The following is a 15034-nucleotide window of genomic DNA, read 5'->3' as shown; positions in this document are numbered from 1 at the left end:
TTATTATTTAATAGTTACCGATAATATATTTAAACGTCTACCTATGTCCAACAAACAACCCTAATATTCTTTTTTCTTTTTTAGAACTGAAGGGAAGTCATCATGGGAGCATTTTTAGACAAGCCAAAGATGGAGAAGCATAATGCCCAAGGGCAGGGAAATGGGCTTCGTTATGGTCTGAGTAGCATGCAAGGCTGGCGAGTTGAAATGGAGGATGCACATACGGCTGTGATTGGTTTGCCAAATGGACTTGACGGATGGTCATTTTTTGCTGTATATGATGGGCATGCTGGATCACAGGTTGCCAAGTACTGCTGTGAGCATTTATTAGATCACATCACAAGCAACCAGGATTTTAAAGGGCCAGATGGGCCACCATCTGTGGAAAGTGTAAAGAGTGGCATCAGAACAGGTTTTCTGCAAATTGATGAACACATGAGAGTCATCTCCGAGAAGAAACATGGCGCAGATAGAAGCGGGTCAACAGCTGTGGGTGTCATGATTTCTCCCCAACATACATACTTCATCAACTGTGGAGACTCAAGAGGTTTACTCTGTAGAAACAGGAAGGTTCACTTCTTCACCCAGGATCACAAACCAAGTAATCCACTGGAGAAAGAGCGTATACAGAATGCAGGTGGCTCTGTAATGATTCAGCGTGTGAATGGTTCTCTTGCTGTGTCAAGGGCACTTGGGGACTTTGATTACAAATGTGTCCATGGGAAAGGTCCTACAGAGCAGCTAGTCTCACCTGAGCCTGAAGTTTATGAAATTGAGAGATCAGAAGAAGATGATCAGTTCATCATACTGGCTTGCGATGGTATCTGGGATGTTATGGGGAACGAAGAACTGTGTGATTTTGTAAGATCCAGGCTTGAAGTCACTGATGACCTTGAGAAAGTTTGCAATGAGATAGTTGACACCTGCTTGTACAAGGTAGCCAGAATTGAGAGGAGAAGTTTATTATGTTTTCACTATTAGAAGTTTATGAACCAGTTAAGAATAAGTTTTGGGTCCAGTCTATAAATATCATATTTGTTAATGGTAACATGACTTTGAAAATAATTATCAAGGTTTCCATAAAAATGGTGATGGGGGAACACACAACATAAACAGTGCACATAGTAATGTTACTGTCTCATTTACACCAAGGTAAATGCAGAATGATTGAACCTTAACATCATATAATTTTGCGGCTTAAAATTATTGACCATATGAAGATCTGACTTCCTAAGTTATTTTTTTGTTCTAGTTTAATTACTGTAGTTCTTGTTCAGTGGTGTGTGATATGGCTCTGAAACAAATTCAGGTAGAAGAAGATGGGGCTGTTTTGTTTAACAAATCTGGTTTTATCTACAATAACTTCCATTAATTTTAATAAATTGTAGGATTGTGCAGTTATAGAAGAAATTTGAAATATTTACTTTCATAGCTTGTCACTTAATTTTCCAAAGGCAAGCTTAGTCGTAATGTTTAAAGCCAGTATTTTTGATGCTAAAGAGACAAGACAGCATCTCAGCTCTTGTCACATGGCTAACAAGGTCATTGTTTCCCTTTTGGGGAAAAAAGCAATTATTTTCCAACACTTGAGAAGTTTGATAATGTATATATTTTTGTTTATAATTTTATCTGGTAATCCTGAAAACAAATAGCAGGGTATGAACACTGCATTGCTGATTTTGTAAGCTTCACAATAGCTGAATGACGTCAGCATCTCCCCATACATTCAGAGTACCTGTTTTAATAACTTCTCTCTGTTCTCAGTCTTGTTGGCTTCAGTGGATTTGAGTGGTAAAAGTTAAGCATATAGATGAATGCTTGTAGATTAGGGCATTGAAAGTAAACTAAACAGTTACTTTTCATATTCAGAATGTAGTTGCATTTTAATATATTCAGGTATTAGGGTTGTGTTTAGTTTGAGTTCTAAAAGTTTGCATTTCAAAGAACGCTTTTTTTTTTAATGCCCAAATAACTGCCATTATAGGGCAGAGCCACTTCCAACTGGTCTTTTAACAAACTCTCAGTTCTTTTCTTTACAAACAAACAAAAAACCCTCTAATCAATAGCAGTGGTTTTAGGTGGAAGCAGTGTCTGAGTTGTTCAACTATCTAATTATTGCTTTTAGGCAAGTAAAGGTTTTGTTTACTGATTTAATATTTTAGCTGTTTCCTCAAAATGATTGGATAGTACTTAAGGTCAAATACAACCTTTATTACAGATCACTTATTGGTAATGTCAGTTTTAAAGAGACAGTGGGCTCTCTGCAATTGGCTACTCATAATGTGCAGACCATAAAAGAGGAAAGAACAAAATGACTTAAAGTAGTTTTTGCAGAATGATTGAACATGCAGACTTATGGAATTCTGTAAGCAAGAGGAAAAATGAGGGTTAATATTAACCTGTAGGTATAAAAAGTGTATTCTAATGTCACATGATTGGTAATTTTTTGTGTGTAAAAATGCATTGATATGGATTTAATCTGGTGTGTATGTATTCTCAAAATCATTTTTTCTTTTCCACCAGGGAAGTCGAGACAACATGAGTGTGATATTGATCTGTTTTCCGAATGCACCAAAGGTATCACCAGAGGCGGTGAAAAGAGAGGCAGAGTTGGACAAGTACCTGGAAAGCAGAGTAGAAGGTGGATCATTTAAAAAAAAATAAGTAACTTTGTTTCTAAACAGACCCCCACTCCCCCTTGAAACAACTAAACTCTTAACTCATACAGGCTTCCTAATAAACCTTCAAGTGCCATTGGCCATCTAGTGTACATCTCTGAAAAAGGCACTCATATACACCTGCTCTATGTCCTGATAAAATTCTGCTGTGGAAGCACAGCAGCCTATAGCCCTGAAGACTGTTCAGGATGGCAGAGAAAAAAAATCATTTGTGCTCGGTGTTATTCACGGGTCCATTGACAGCACTAACTTCAGACCAGTAAACCCTGGTTCCTGTCATATGGAGTTAAATGAAATACTAGAATATCTGGCAACATGTCTGTGAAGATGGCAATGTAGTAATATGTTGTAATATTATAGTAATATTTTATCATATGATTATTGAAGGGTTACAGCTTGATTTACTGTCATCTTAAGGGCAACTGCTAACATATATACTTAAAAAATACATCAGAAAGTTGTCAAAGCTTATCTTTAGGCATTCATGATGAACAAAAACTGAGAGCACATCTTACTCTAATAACTTCAAAAATTTGTTAAATCTGTATTTCTGGAGTTCTTAAACTTTCAACCTAAACTGCAAATCTCAGGCATTTTTAATCTCCTAACAAAAATGGTATTTCAAATCAATTCAGTTTGATTTCTCATTAAAACTGGATTACAGTGCCTTTAGGTGTTTAAAAATGAACACAGATTAGAGTTTGTTCTGAAACGTAAGACACGCTGTATGCATTGTTTGCATAGGTTAAGTCTTTTTGTGAAGTGGACTCCTCTAAACCTATATGTTACAAGTCTAGTCATGTGTATGTACTCCAAGAATCCTTAGTAGCACGCAGGGCACAATATGCGGAGTTCTTAGCAAGTGTGGTACCGGTGATTAGTAAGTTACAGGAATATATTGTGCACCTTTTTTTCCCTCTGTAACTTGCGTGAAGATAAAACAAAGCGCAACTTCAGAAATTTTGCAAAGGACTTGCCTATACGAGAACTTTGGGTTCAGACAAATTAATGTGCAGTTTGAAGCACTTATGACCTGTGTAGATGCTCCTTCAGAAAGTATCACCTTTCTGAAAGCCATGTTCCCAAGGTCTCGGCAAGCTACGGTGGTTTTGCTCCTGAACAAATGGCTAGACAGAGCATTTCAGTATTTTAAGTGAACACTTGCCTAATTGGGAAAGTTGATACACAGTAAGCTATAGTGAATCTTTTTGACACTATGTAGCAAGGGCGTCCACATGCATGGTAACACTACATGAGTTTAGTGTCAGATGGCTTTCTCTATTTCAAAGCAGCGAGCAGCTTTGCACGCAGACATTTAAAGAGCTTACTATATATGCCCACTCACAAAATTGGTGGAGAACAAGTATGCTGTAAATTCACACGTTAATTTATACCAGCTAACTCTCCTATGTTGGCAAGTGTTACCTTCATATCTTATTTTATCTCAATTCAGATAAACCCACGACATGGAATATAAGGATGTGTTCAAGTTAAGGCTGCATCTTCAGCTGGCCCCACTGGCCTAGATATATTACAGTGAGGAAAGTTAACTGTTCTGTGGAAACCCCTCAGTAAATAAAGAACGTAGACATTGGAACTGTATATGATTATGGTACATAAAATAGTGAATTTGGTTGCCAATATGTTGCATTTATACAAATACAAAATTTCAGGAATGAATGAAATGTCAAACTTGTACAGAGGCAGAAAGATCCTATATAGAGTTATAAAGCACTTTAATACTAATTTAATGGGATGATGTCTGAACAATTTCAGAAAATATATTGTACTTACCCTCAAAGGTCAATACTTCTTTCTTTCTTTTTTTTTTTTTGGAGTTGTCCTCAATCTTTTGCCCAATATTGCACAAAGAACTATTTAAATTTGAGTGTGTAGTAAACACTATTCAACCTGACTGATTTATATCAGCTGTATGCAGAACTTGATCTTGTAGCTTTTACTCATGAGGGAAGCTGAGAGGCTGAAATAAAGTAGAATTGCAAGAACAAGTGTTGATGACTTTTACATTTAACTTAATCATTCTTATGCAATTAAATTGTTCCATGCTGTAAATGGATTATGCAGTACTAGCTAGTAAGGTAGGACTGTCACAATATCTGAAACTTTCAACACTACAGTGAATAATCTTACTGTTATCCTAAGATGCTTGAGGAATGGCAGGGCTTAATTTTAAAAGCCTAATTTTTAGCTAAAAACTAGAAAATGTAAAGACTACTTTTAGAATTTTCTTACTAATCTGTAGTATCAATTTAAAGCTAAAATCCATTAAAATGGGATCTTGGTGAAAATGCATATTATGTATTTGTTATGCACTTCAGTACTTGGTCTAGTCCAACAGGTAATGAGATTTGATGCTTCCTAATGTGCATTTTTTCTGGTTGATTAATATTAGTACTTTTCCTCCCTCAGCCCAGAATATATCTTTATACTGTTAACAAATAGTGAAAATTTTACGATTGAAAAGGGCTTAGTACTAATGGTCATCTGAACAATGAAAGGTGATTCAGACAGAAAGAAAGAAAGCGTAGGAAGTTTTCTACTTACCATGTTACCTAGGACTCTCCTTTTATCAGTCTTGATGCATTTGTGGTCCAGATTCGTAACTACAACAACTAATAATGATAGATGAAGCAAGTGTGGAGAAGCATCTTTGTGCCATTACTTGCAATAAATCAATGTTAGTCTTAAAATGTCATGTGAACTTCTGGATAGAAGTAATCAGTCATTCCAAAATACATTGCTGCTATTTGCACTATGTGAGTTACCAATGTGTTGACTCTCAAAAACACTTGACTAAGTGACTTGTTCCGTTCTCAGTTTTTTACCTATAAACACTCAGTTAGTAGATTATCCTTGCAATATTTATATCTATAAAGAGATAAATAATTTTAAGTTAGCTGATATATGTTCCTTCCCATATTTTCACAAAATCAAACTTTGGCTTTTACTTAAACTTTGTATGGAATTCCCATGTGGAATATGAAATCAGTAGATGTGTTTTGAATCCTTTATTTTAGGGTTGTAAGTATGTTTTTCCATGATTTGATGCCGTGAAATTGTGTAGAAGGTTTAAAAGTAAATTAAAAGGAGGTTTAACAAGATGTATTGCAAAAAGACAATTCCAATAAATTAAAAAGAGCTAGCAGACCGACTCCATTTGTTGTCATCAGTGTTCATTCAGTCTGTATCTATAGTTCTATCAAGATATAAATGTATTAATTTAGTGGAGACTGTATGTTAAATGTACTGCAGTTACAGGTTGTGAAACTGTGTAGCATAGGTAAACTATAAATTCCTTATTTTTGTACAGCACAACTCTAGCTCTAGCACAATGTAGAATATACTAGATGTTCAAAATTGCACAATAAAGGAATTTGGCAAACCAAATCTGAGATCTTTGCTTCTTATTCAGATTGAAGTGTTAGATTATTTACTAAATGCTAGATGGTAAAATGAATTTTGGCCACAGACTTTGAGGAAATGGCAAGTTTCTGAGGTATCTAAGGTGTGTGGTGTCATCTATTGGATTTCTTCCTACTTACAATGTAGACTTTGAATTAAACAGCTTAAAGCTTTGTACTGCAGAGTTTGACACTGGTTGAGGACTAGACAGTGTTTCCACTGTACCTTGCAAATAACTTACGCAACCTGACTTGCAAAATTGAGCTGATTCTTCTTGTAAACAAGTGCGGCCCTGAAAAACTATTGTATGCACAAAAAGTAATTCAGTTTTTAACTAAAAAGGACTGGACATATTTTGGTTTTAGAAGCTTTTAATGTGCCTTATCTCACTTACTAAATTACGAAGCGGAAACTTGGTATGCTATTTTGTTTTTATCACTTACAGTAAAAGCTGAATGCTAAGATATCTTTTTCAAAAGTGGGTACTGATGAATTCCAACTACTAAGTTGTGTAAATGCATTACTGCATGAAGAATAGTGAGTGTGTGTGTGTGTATATAGGTACACATTATTGTATGTGTACTGCAGTATTCACTTGAAGATCAATACCTCCAAGTCTTAATAATTTGTATCTTTTATAATTCTGAGTTCACAGTTCACATAGAAACTGAGATACATTTTTAAAAAAGTCACTTGTTCTTTAAATAGGAATTTCATAAAACTTGAGGAGTGACTCTTCAAGGGTGGTAAGATCTAAAAGCTCTTTTGAGTTTGTGTTTACTACTTCAGAAAACCAGGCCTAAGAATAAAGCTAAAGAATGAGTTTTGTAGCAAACTTGACTGTGGCTACAGTACAAATTCTCTTCACTCCAAGTTGGATGGATCAGCTTTAAATAATTACCCAATATTCGCACATCCCCTAAATGAGTTAAGGATGGAACTGTCACTTAACTCTGTCCCTGGCATTTAATTTGTATGTAAGTTTTTAATGTTTGCATGTTACTATTGTGCAGTGAGGTACAAGTATTAGCTTTTACATACAGCTATGGGAGTTATTTTTAATATATTTAACCTTTTATTTCTTCAAAATACTATGCTTTCTATCATGGCAATGACTTTCTAACTGCTGTTGCAGGGTTAAGGCTGATGTTAATATCTACCTCATGCTCAGTGCATTTTGTTGGGAAGATATAATAATGGTATAGCAGTAAAGCCATTAAAGAAATTATTCCCACTTTTATTAGGTAGTTGTGTATTCTGAAATCAGTGTGCATGTTAACAGTTTGCAGGGTATCTTTTATCAAATCCATTACAAGTTCGTTCTTATGGTACCAAAGTTAGTTAACACTTACCATGTTGAATATGGTCTGTAATTTTTTTTGTATTAAAGTTAAGCTGCCTTTTTATAAAACTGAGTGTTTCAATCTTTTTAAGTTAAATTTGGACTGCACTTACAAAAAAAGTACTTCTGATTCCCAGAGATCATAAAGAAGCAGGGTGAAGGAGTACCAGACTTAGTCCACGTGATGCGTACGTTAGCAACTGAGAGCATCCCAAACCTCCCGCCAGGGGGTGAATTGGCAAGCAAGTGAGTTCACATCAGTGTAAATGTGGTTTTTGATTTAAATTGAAACTTAACTGTAAGGCCACTCTTAAAAGCGGGGGGAGGGAAGAAGGGGTCAGGACAGAAGGTGATCTGTTCTCCAATTTTCATTCCTGAATTTTTCTATATGAAAAGGAAAAGCACAAGAACAAAGTAAACTATGGATCACTACTAAAACTGTCAAACTATAGTTGTGGAAAGACTGAGGATTTTTTTAAGGGTGGCCTAAGTGTCTGTTTTTTGTAATTAACTGGGTTTTCTGGGTGGGAGGTTACGTTTGAAGATGCAAAAATAATACAATGACTTTAGTAGTAATTTGATAAATAGTTCCATACTTTGTCAAGAAGTGATGTACATCTCATGTTTTGCTTGGCAACTTTCTTTTCTTGTCTGTAGCTAAGGCAATGTTGCAATTCCTAAAAAAGTTTGCTTTTTTTCTCTCTCTGCTTGTGACAAATCTGAAAAATGGATAGAAGTCTATCAAAAAAGATAAGTGAGATATTAAATTTATAACTCTGTATAGGCTGGCTTTGTCCTTGAAGAGTTCAATACTGGTGCTCTGTGGACTTCTAAAATTGATGTTCGACCTTTGAGGAAGCAATGTGTCTAGCTTTTTTTGCACAACAAAGAAAGTACATTTTGGACCAAAAGATTTTTCGTGAATCTGTACCGTTTTAAAACGGTTTGAACGTATATGCTATGGGCTATCTATTTTTAATGCTTCAGAGCACAGTTTTTGTATTGTTACACTGAAACATGAAGAGTCTAGGTGTCTAATGGAGTAAGTGGTGACTTAAACTTTAAAGATGACTTGCACAAAACAAAATTGTTCACATAAGAACTGTTTGAGTCTGAAAAGGGATGGCAGTTTTATATGCAATAGTAGTATCTATTTAGGATATGTTGCTGTCATCCTGAAATATCAAGAAATCAGTTATTCATAAAATATGGTGCACACGCACAGATTGTTTATCTTAATGTCCTTTGGCTAGTAGTAGTACAAGGTTGTGAGAAAGTGTTGAAGTCCCTGAAGTGACCGACTTCAGTAGGATTATGTGCTTAAGTGATGCTAGCTTGAACAGGATTGACAGAAGTATGGGTTTAATTGGGTGTTACTGCAACTCAAAGCAATGCTGCCAATTTGGAGGGACGACCCTTCTCAAGAAACCTGCCTTTATTTAATATCAAAGATACCCATTGCTGAAAGATCAGAGAAGCTCTTCAGTTTATACATGCAACATCTTTTGTGCGTGATTGCTTGTTTTTATTGCTTTAAATTCCGCCTGTTCTTCCATGCCATGTAATCATTCACTAGAACTATGATATTTATACTGCTGCATGATAGTATCTGACTTTTCAGTGTGTATTTACTGGATGATTATAAGGTCTCTCGTCTGCTTTTTTTCTTCTGATGCACTCCGTTGCGACTCCCCTGCATGTATTCGTGAGCAGTTAAAAGGTTGTTCTTTGAAGCTTGTTTTGGATTGCAGTTGTACTCTGCTGCTCATCATACTTGGTTCTGCAAAGAGGGGATCTGGAAGAAAGTTATTTTTAAAGTCAAATTTTTACATCCTGTCTCTCACTCCCTTCTTTCCTTCCTGTTCTCTCTCCAAAGTTTTTCTTATGTGCTAGGTAATGCGAAGGCTTCCTTTTCCTTCAGTCTCCCATTTTTTAATAAGTTTAAAAAAAAAGGGGGGGGAGCCTTCTACCCTATGTAAAAACAGCTCATGTTGCCTGTTTACCTGTTTTTTCCAATTTACCTATTTTTCCTAGAAAAGCCAGGAATTCAAAAGACTGGAAATACTGATCACAAATTATCTTAAATATGCTAAACAAAGTTTAAAAAAAAATGAAGGAAACGAGATGCATGAAAACTTATTGTTAAAAAATTAGACAAACTTCTCAGGATGAAGATAAAGTATATAAAACTGCCGTTTTCAGTTTTAATTTTTCTGGAGAAAAGTTACAGGAGAATATTGGGTGTGTTATTGGAAACTAGTATTGCTTCATAAATAACTTTACCGGGATTTTAATGGGAAGTACATTTCAGAATTTAATAAGAACAAAACTGTACTTTAGAATGCAATTTTAATGCATCCAGAAAATACAAAGCTGATATTCCTCTCTGAAAGTGCCATAATATATTAAGTACTACTGCAGTATTCCCCAGGCACACGAATGAGCAGAGCATTCAGCTTCCATCGTGTTCTCTAATGCCCTTTTTCAAAGACTGGGACACATCACCAGAATAAAAAAGCCTGATCTGCCTGATCTGAATGTCAGATTCTGCTGTTCTCTTGCTGAACTCTGACCAGTATCCAGCCTTGCTTTTCTTGAACCTAAAGGTTTTAAAGAATGATGTAGCTATGTTTCCATGTTTAATGAAGCTTAGTACTAGTTTGCAGTAAACTTGGTTCTGTGAATTAAAAACTTTTTAAATTTGCAGCTTAAATAACTATTGTACTTCAGGAATTTGACTTGGGGGAAAAAGACACAGCCTTAAAATCTTGTGTTTTTTGGTCTAGACGGAGTGTGATTGAAGCTGTTTATAACAGACTGAACCCCTACAGGAATGATGATACTGTAAGTATCTTTTCTCTCACATTATCTCCCTCCCACCCTGCCCCAATAATTTTAGCTGTTTTGTGCAGAAATGTCTTGCTGGTCCTTGGCTAAAATACCCCCCTTCTCCTAACACCCCCCACCCCCACCCCCAGAAAAGTAATATCAATGTTGTGTTCTTTGGACTATGCCTTGTGCTTGTTTCCTGATGCCTTCTGCTGGTTGTAGCCTCAAACTCCAGCAGGGTGGGTTGGTTTGTCCTCTGGAATTTCATGGCTTGAATTCTGTCTAGGTTTCCAAATGCTCTTCTGCCAAATGGTGCAAAGAGTCATATGTATTTTTCTTGTTATGGGAGACCTCTTTTTTTCCCCCACCCTGATATCAAGAAGGAAAGTGCAATACTTGTAGGTTAAACAAATTTATAACTATCAGCTTTTATGATATATTCATTTTCCAAACAATGCATAAGCATTTTCTCACTCTTAAACATGGTCCATCTTACAGCATGCGTACAGTTTGGGTTCTTTTGATTTGTCAGTGATTAGAGAACTGTTAGGTGAATCCGCTGGTTAACTTAATGTCAGCAGGGAAAAAATGAAGCAACTGTAAAATATGAACAGTAATCCTGGTTGCAGTTAGATCACTGGGAGTAACATTCAATCATTGAAAGTGCAGGGCTTCATGAAGTAGTTAAAATGATCCTTTGCTTATCAGCAAAAATTACTTGCATGCTTAGCTGTGACAGAAGTGAAATACATCCAGGCATACATACAAATTGTTCATTGGCTTTACGACTGAATGCTACAGTTTGGGGATTTTCATTTATGACACCTTTAGCATAACAATTCCTAGCTATTGGCTGAAAAAGGATGCTCTGCATTCAAAATACATGCTATAGTATGTCACTCTCTACAAATATACAGTACACAAACTTCTTCGTTTTGTGCTGATGTTGGCAACTTGGATACAGGAAATTGCAAACTGAATGGTTGGCATGCAGCTTCTGGTTTTTTTACTCACTACTGCTTTTATTCTCCATCCTTGCACTTGAAACAAACATTCATTTAACTGCTCTACTTTGCTACTTTGTTCTCCAGGGGAAAAACTGGAGGATGGTACTCTTGCAAAGGATGATTTTAGTGTTTGTTTTGTTTTTTTAAGCTATGCCTCCATGCTAACTAACTTTCTGGCTTGTAGTGAAGAAAACTGTTCTGTGTACAAGTTTGAATTAAGGGTGCAGAATTTTAACACTAAGAAATTGTCATACGTGGCATTGCTAGAGATGTAATTAACCTCTTGCCTCTCGAAGGTATCAGTAAGACAGCGCTTTTAAACAAGACGACTAATATTTCTATCCCCTGCAGTCTCAGTAATGACAGGGAAGCACAGCAGTCAAAGCACCAGCATGGACCATTGTTAAAGCCCATCATGGTTCTTAATTACTTAGGAAGGTAGTAACGCTGAAATAACCAGCTGATGCCTGTGCTCCTGGCTTAGCTGTTGCTTAAGCTACCGAGCGGCGGTCGCACTTCTTGGTTGTGGTGTTACCATGCATGCCTGGGTTATAGAACGGATGAGGTGGATGCAAAAAGCTGAATGTGAAACATCCTGAGCAAGGGAGAAGAAAATGGGCACAAAGGCAAATGGAATAAAAAACACTTACTAGTACTTAACTTGTGACTTTGTACTAGGTTTTTTTATTAATCAGGTAACAGGAATCATGAGTTGTGTTTTTCGGGGTGCAGTAACTACACAAAATCCACTATTGTCTGGGGGCATAAATGAGCCAAAGCTGCAGATACTCAGATATTGAATGTGTAGATGTAATGCCATGCAATGTAGCCTTACGGTTACGATTTAGAGCACTGTAAGTCTCTGGTTCCAAATTTTTTGTATGTAGATGGGTTTTTTCCTTGTGGCTTACTACAATCCAAAATTAGGGTTTAGTTTACTATTCAGCCTTGTAATTATAAGTGTTTAAAATCGATCTGAATTACAACAAGGTGCAAGTTGATGGCTGAATCTTCCTATGGCAGCATGGAAGGGCTGGAAATATAAAAGATGGTAATGGTAATAGATAACAGATAGCATGAAGCGCTTCCTGTTCTTCTAACACACCTGTGTAGTAAGTGTATCTATTTTGTATTATTTCAGACTACTCTGGAAATGTTTCTGAATACTGTTCCTAGGATATTATTTTGAGAATTGTTAAACATTTTATTAAAACACTTGGTCAGATTTAAAAATGTGTTGGTCCTTAAAGCTTCATTAGTTAAGAATGTGTGTTTTTTTTCTTATATACTTCTTAAATGTTATTTCTGAAAAGGGGAAGAAAACAGACTCTTAAAATTATCCAAGTCTTTACCCTTTTCAGTCTGGATTATCCAGAAACTGCTGTAACTATGGGCACTCCAGACTTTAAAGGGTTCCTTCTTTTTTCTTTAAGGACTCTGCATCAACTGATGATATGTGGTAAAACTGCTCATCTAGCTGTGGAGTTCACGTTTCATCCTTCAAATGAAAGTGCAGCCCAACCTCAGTTACCCTTCTTAACATCCATCTTCAACCTTAATTAAAGAAGGGAATATGATGTGTTGGTGAGAGTGACTACAGCAGAAAACTACAGCAGTACAACGTCTAGCCCAGGAACTGATCCTTTTTTGTAAAACAGACTTCTGTAAACGTGATTTCAAACCATAATACATGTTGTAAATCAGACTCCAGCAATTTATGTTGTATGATTTTTGTTTTTGTAAAGTGCAATTGTCTTTGTACAAAATGCTCATATTTAATTATGAACTGCTTTAAATCACTATAAAGGTTAGAAGAAATGTTTGGCTTGTGTGATGCAACAATATATATCCCTTTAAATTCATGTTGTGGTTTTGGATTGCAAGGAGCAGCAGCCTAGCCAGCTAGGTGTTCGAGAGGTGCACAAAACTAAAGATAACTTCGTTTTATATGGAAGCTGAATTTGTGGGCAATTTATCAGAAATGACAGTGTGTGAATTTGCTTGGCAATGGAAAAGTGACAGAGTAGTGCACATTCTTCTGCAAACGTATCTCTGAGGCCACTCCTGCTCTCACATGGAGCTAAAGGGGAGTTCTGATTTTGACTTCAGTGGGAGTTGAATCATGCCCTATTAATAGTATCATGTGTTCATTCGCATACGAACCTTGGGATTAGAATGCCTTGATTCTTTGCACCTCTTTTTTCATTAACCCTTACCTGAAATGACTAATCACTGAGCATGAGCAGGCAACTTCCTACATGTGGTAGGAGTCTGCAGCATTTTTACAATCCTGATTGGCTGGGTCTGCTGCTGTTCCAAGTAAAATACTCTGAATTCCATTTTATCAATAAAGCTTGGTTTAACAAACAAGAAATTTATCCATAAATGTGTAATTCCTTTTTTCCTGCCTTTTAAAATGTCAGTGCCATTGTAAATGGTTTTTTACATGTGGAAAAATATTTTTATTAATTGGTAGCCCATTTTTAAAATGGGAGGAATTTTGATTATTTCCCAAGACATAGCCATATGCTAGAGGATGAAGTGGGAGTAATCTGTTACGCTGTTTTTTACAAGTGTGGGTTTCTTCAGGCTTTTTGGTTTTCCTCCCCACTGAAGATGTGCATTGGTTTGAATTTGCCTACCGTTTGATAAAAATACGTTTGTCAAAGCCTGACAATCTTTAACATTTTATGGTGTGTGTTTTTAATTAACCCACTTAGGATGAGAGACTAGTGGTTAAACAGTACTTGTGATTTGAAATATAGCATGTTGACAATATTTAACTGTTCGTTGTTTAAAATTCTAATTTAAATTTTTGAAAGATAATAAACTAATTTGATTTAAGCTTAGCTTTCTCCCATTGAACATACAAAATTAAGTTTTCAAGTCAGTCGTGTTTGCAAAACTACTGTTTTGTGCACCTTGTATTGTCTTTTTTGGTTGAGAATATTGTATTTAATATGTAGTTCACTTTATTCATTTAGTAGGCAGATTCCCCAAATGGAAAATCAGTAAAACAAGTAGATTGTAACATTTACTGCAGTTAAACAGAATCAAAACTTGGTGTATAATTACTTTTTGATAGGAAAATGTAGTACGATGCATTTTGCTATATTTGTCTTTCCCTAACTTTGAAATATACATATTTGTATATATAGCCTTAAAACTAATGCAGAGTTAGGGAACTCTGAACAGTGAAAAAGTAACTTATAGTGTCTTGGAACTAAGTATAGTATATACCAGCAAACTTTTCTTTTATCCCTCTTGTCTATGTGGGGTGCTTAACGTAACTTCATTGTATTCGGTTTGTAATCTGTTCAAGCATGAATGAAGAAAACATAAGCACTATTTGTATTTATAAATTTATAGCAATTTTTGCTTAAAGAACCAATTCCTTACCTACCTATGAATAAATGCTTAAAATGTCTAATTTTGTTGTAGAGTGCAAAACTATAATAATGTTAAGTTATAGCTTCACTGGCACCTAATTAACAAGCATATTTAATACATGGCGTATTAGTACAAAAAGCTAAACTTAATTTAGGACTAGGCAGATAAAGTGTTCTGTCCTCTTTTTCATGTAGACTAAAGTTTAGTTTTGGAAACTACAAAACCTGGAACTGGACTGTGGAAAGTTTGAGTTAAAACTTTAAAAATCGCAAGCAAAACTGGTGTGGAAAGCCATACTTCAAACTATTAATCGCTTAAACTCTCAGTGACAAATGCTATATTTGAAGCCTCTTCTTATGAGGCCT

General features: G+C 35.8%; 1 protein-coding gene across 2 annotated transcripts in view; it reads left to right on the top strand.

The window, feature by feature from the left end:
- Positions 1–14709, top strand: part of PPM1A (protein phosphatase, Mg2+/Mn2+ dependent 1A) — a 31147-nt gene extending 16438 nt beyond the window's left edge. For both annotated transcript variants that reach the window (XM_013955662.2, XM_067295096.1), the window contains exons 2-6: positions 85–936; positions 2524–2641; positions 7581–7689; positions 10230–10287; positions 12713–14709. In XM_013955662.2, the coding sequence (XP_013811116.1) occupies positions 103–936; positions 2524–2641; positions 7581–7689; positions 10230–10287; positions 12713–12742 (1149 nt within the window). In that variant the 5' untranslated portion in view covers positions 85–102 and the 3' untranslated portion in view covers positions 12743–14709. The remainder of the gene's footprint in view (positions 1–84; positions 937–2523; positions 2642–7580; positions 7690–10229; positions 10288–12712) is intronic.
- Positions 14710–15034: the final 325 nt, after the last annotated feature.

Source organism: Apteryx mantelli, chromosome 4 (assembly GCF_036417845.1).
Source record: "Apteryx mantelli isolate bAptMan1 chromosome 4, bAptMan1.hap1, whole genome shotgun sequence".
Lineage (NCBI taxonomy): Eukaryota > Metazoa > Chordata > Aves > Apterygiformes > Apterygidae > Apteryx > Apteryx mantelli.
The sequence above is the reverse complement of the archived record's forward strand: the minus strand, read 5'-3'. Positions and strand labels throughout refer to the sequence as shown.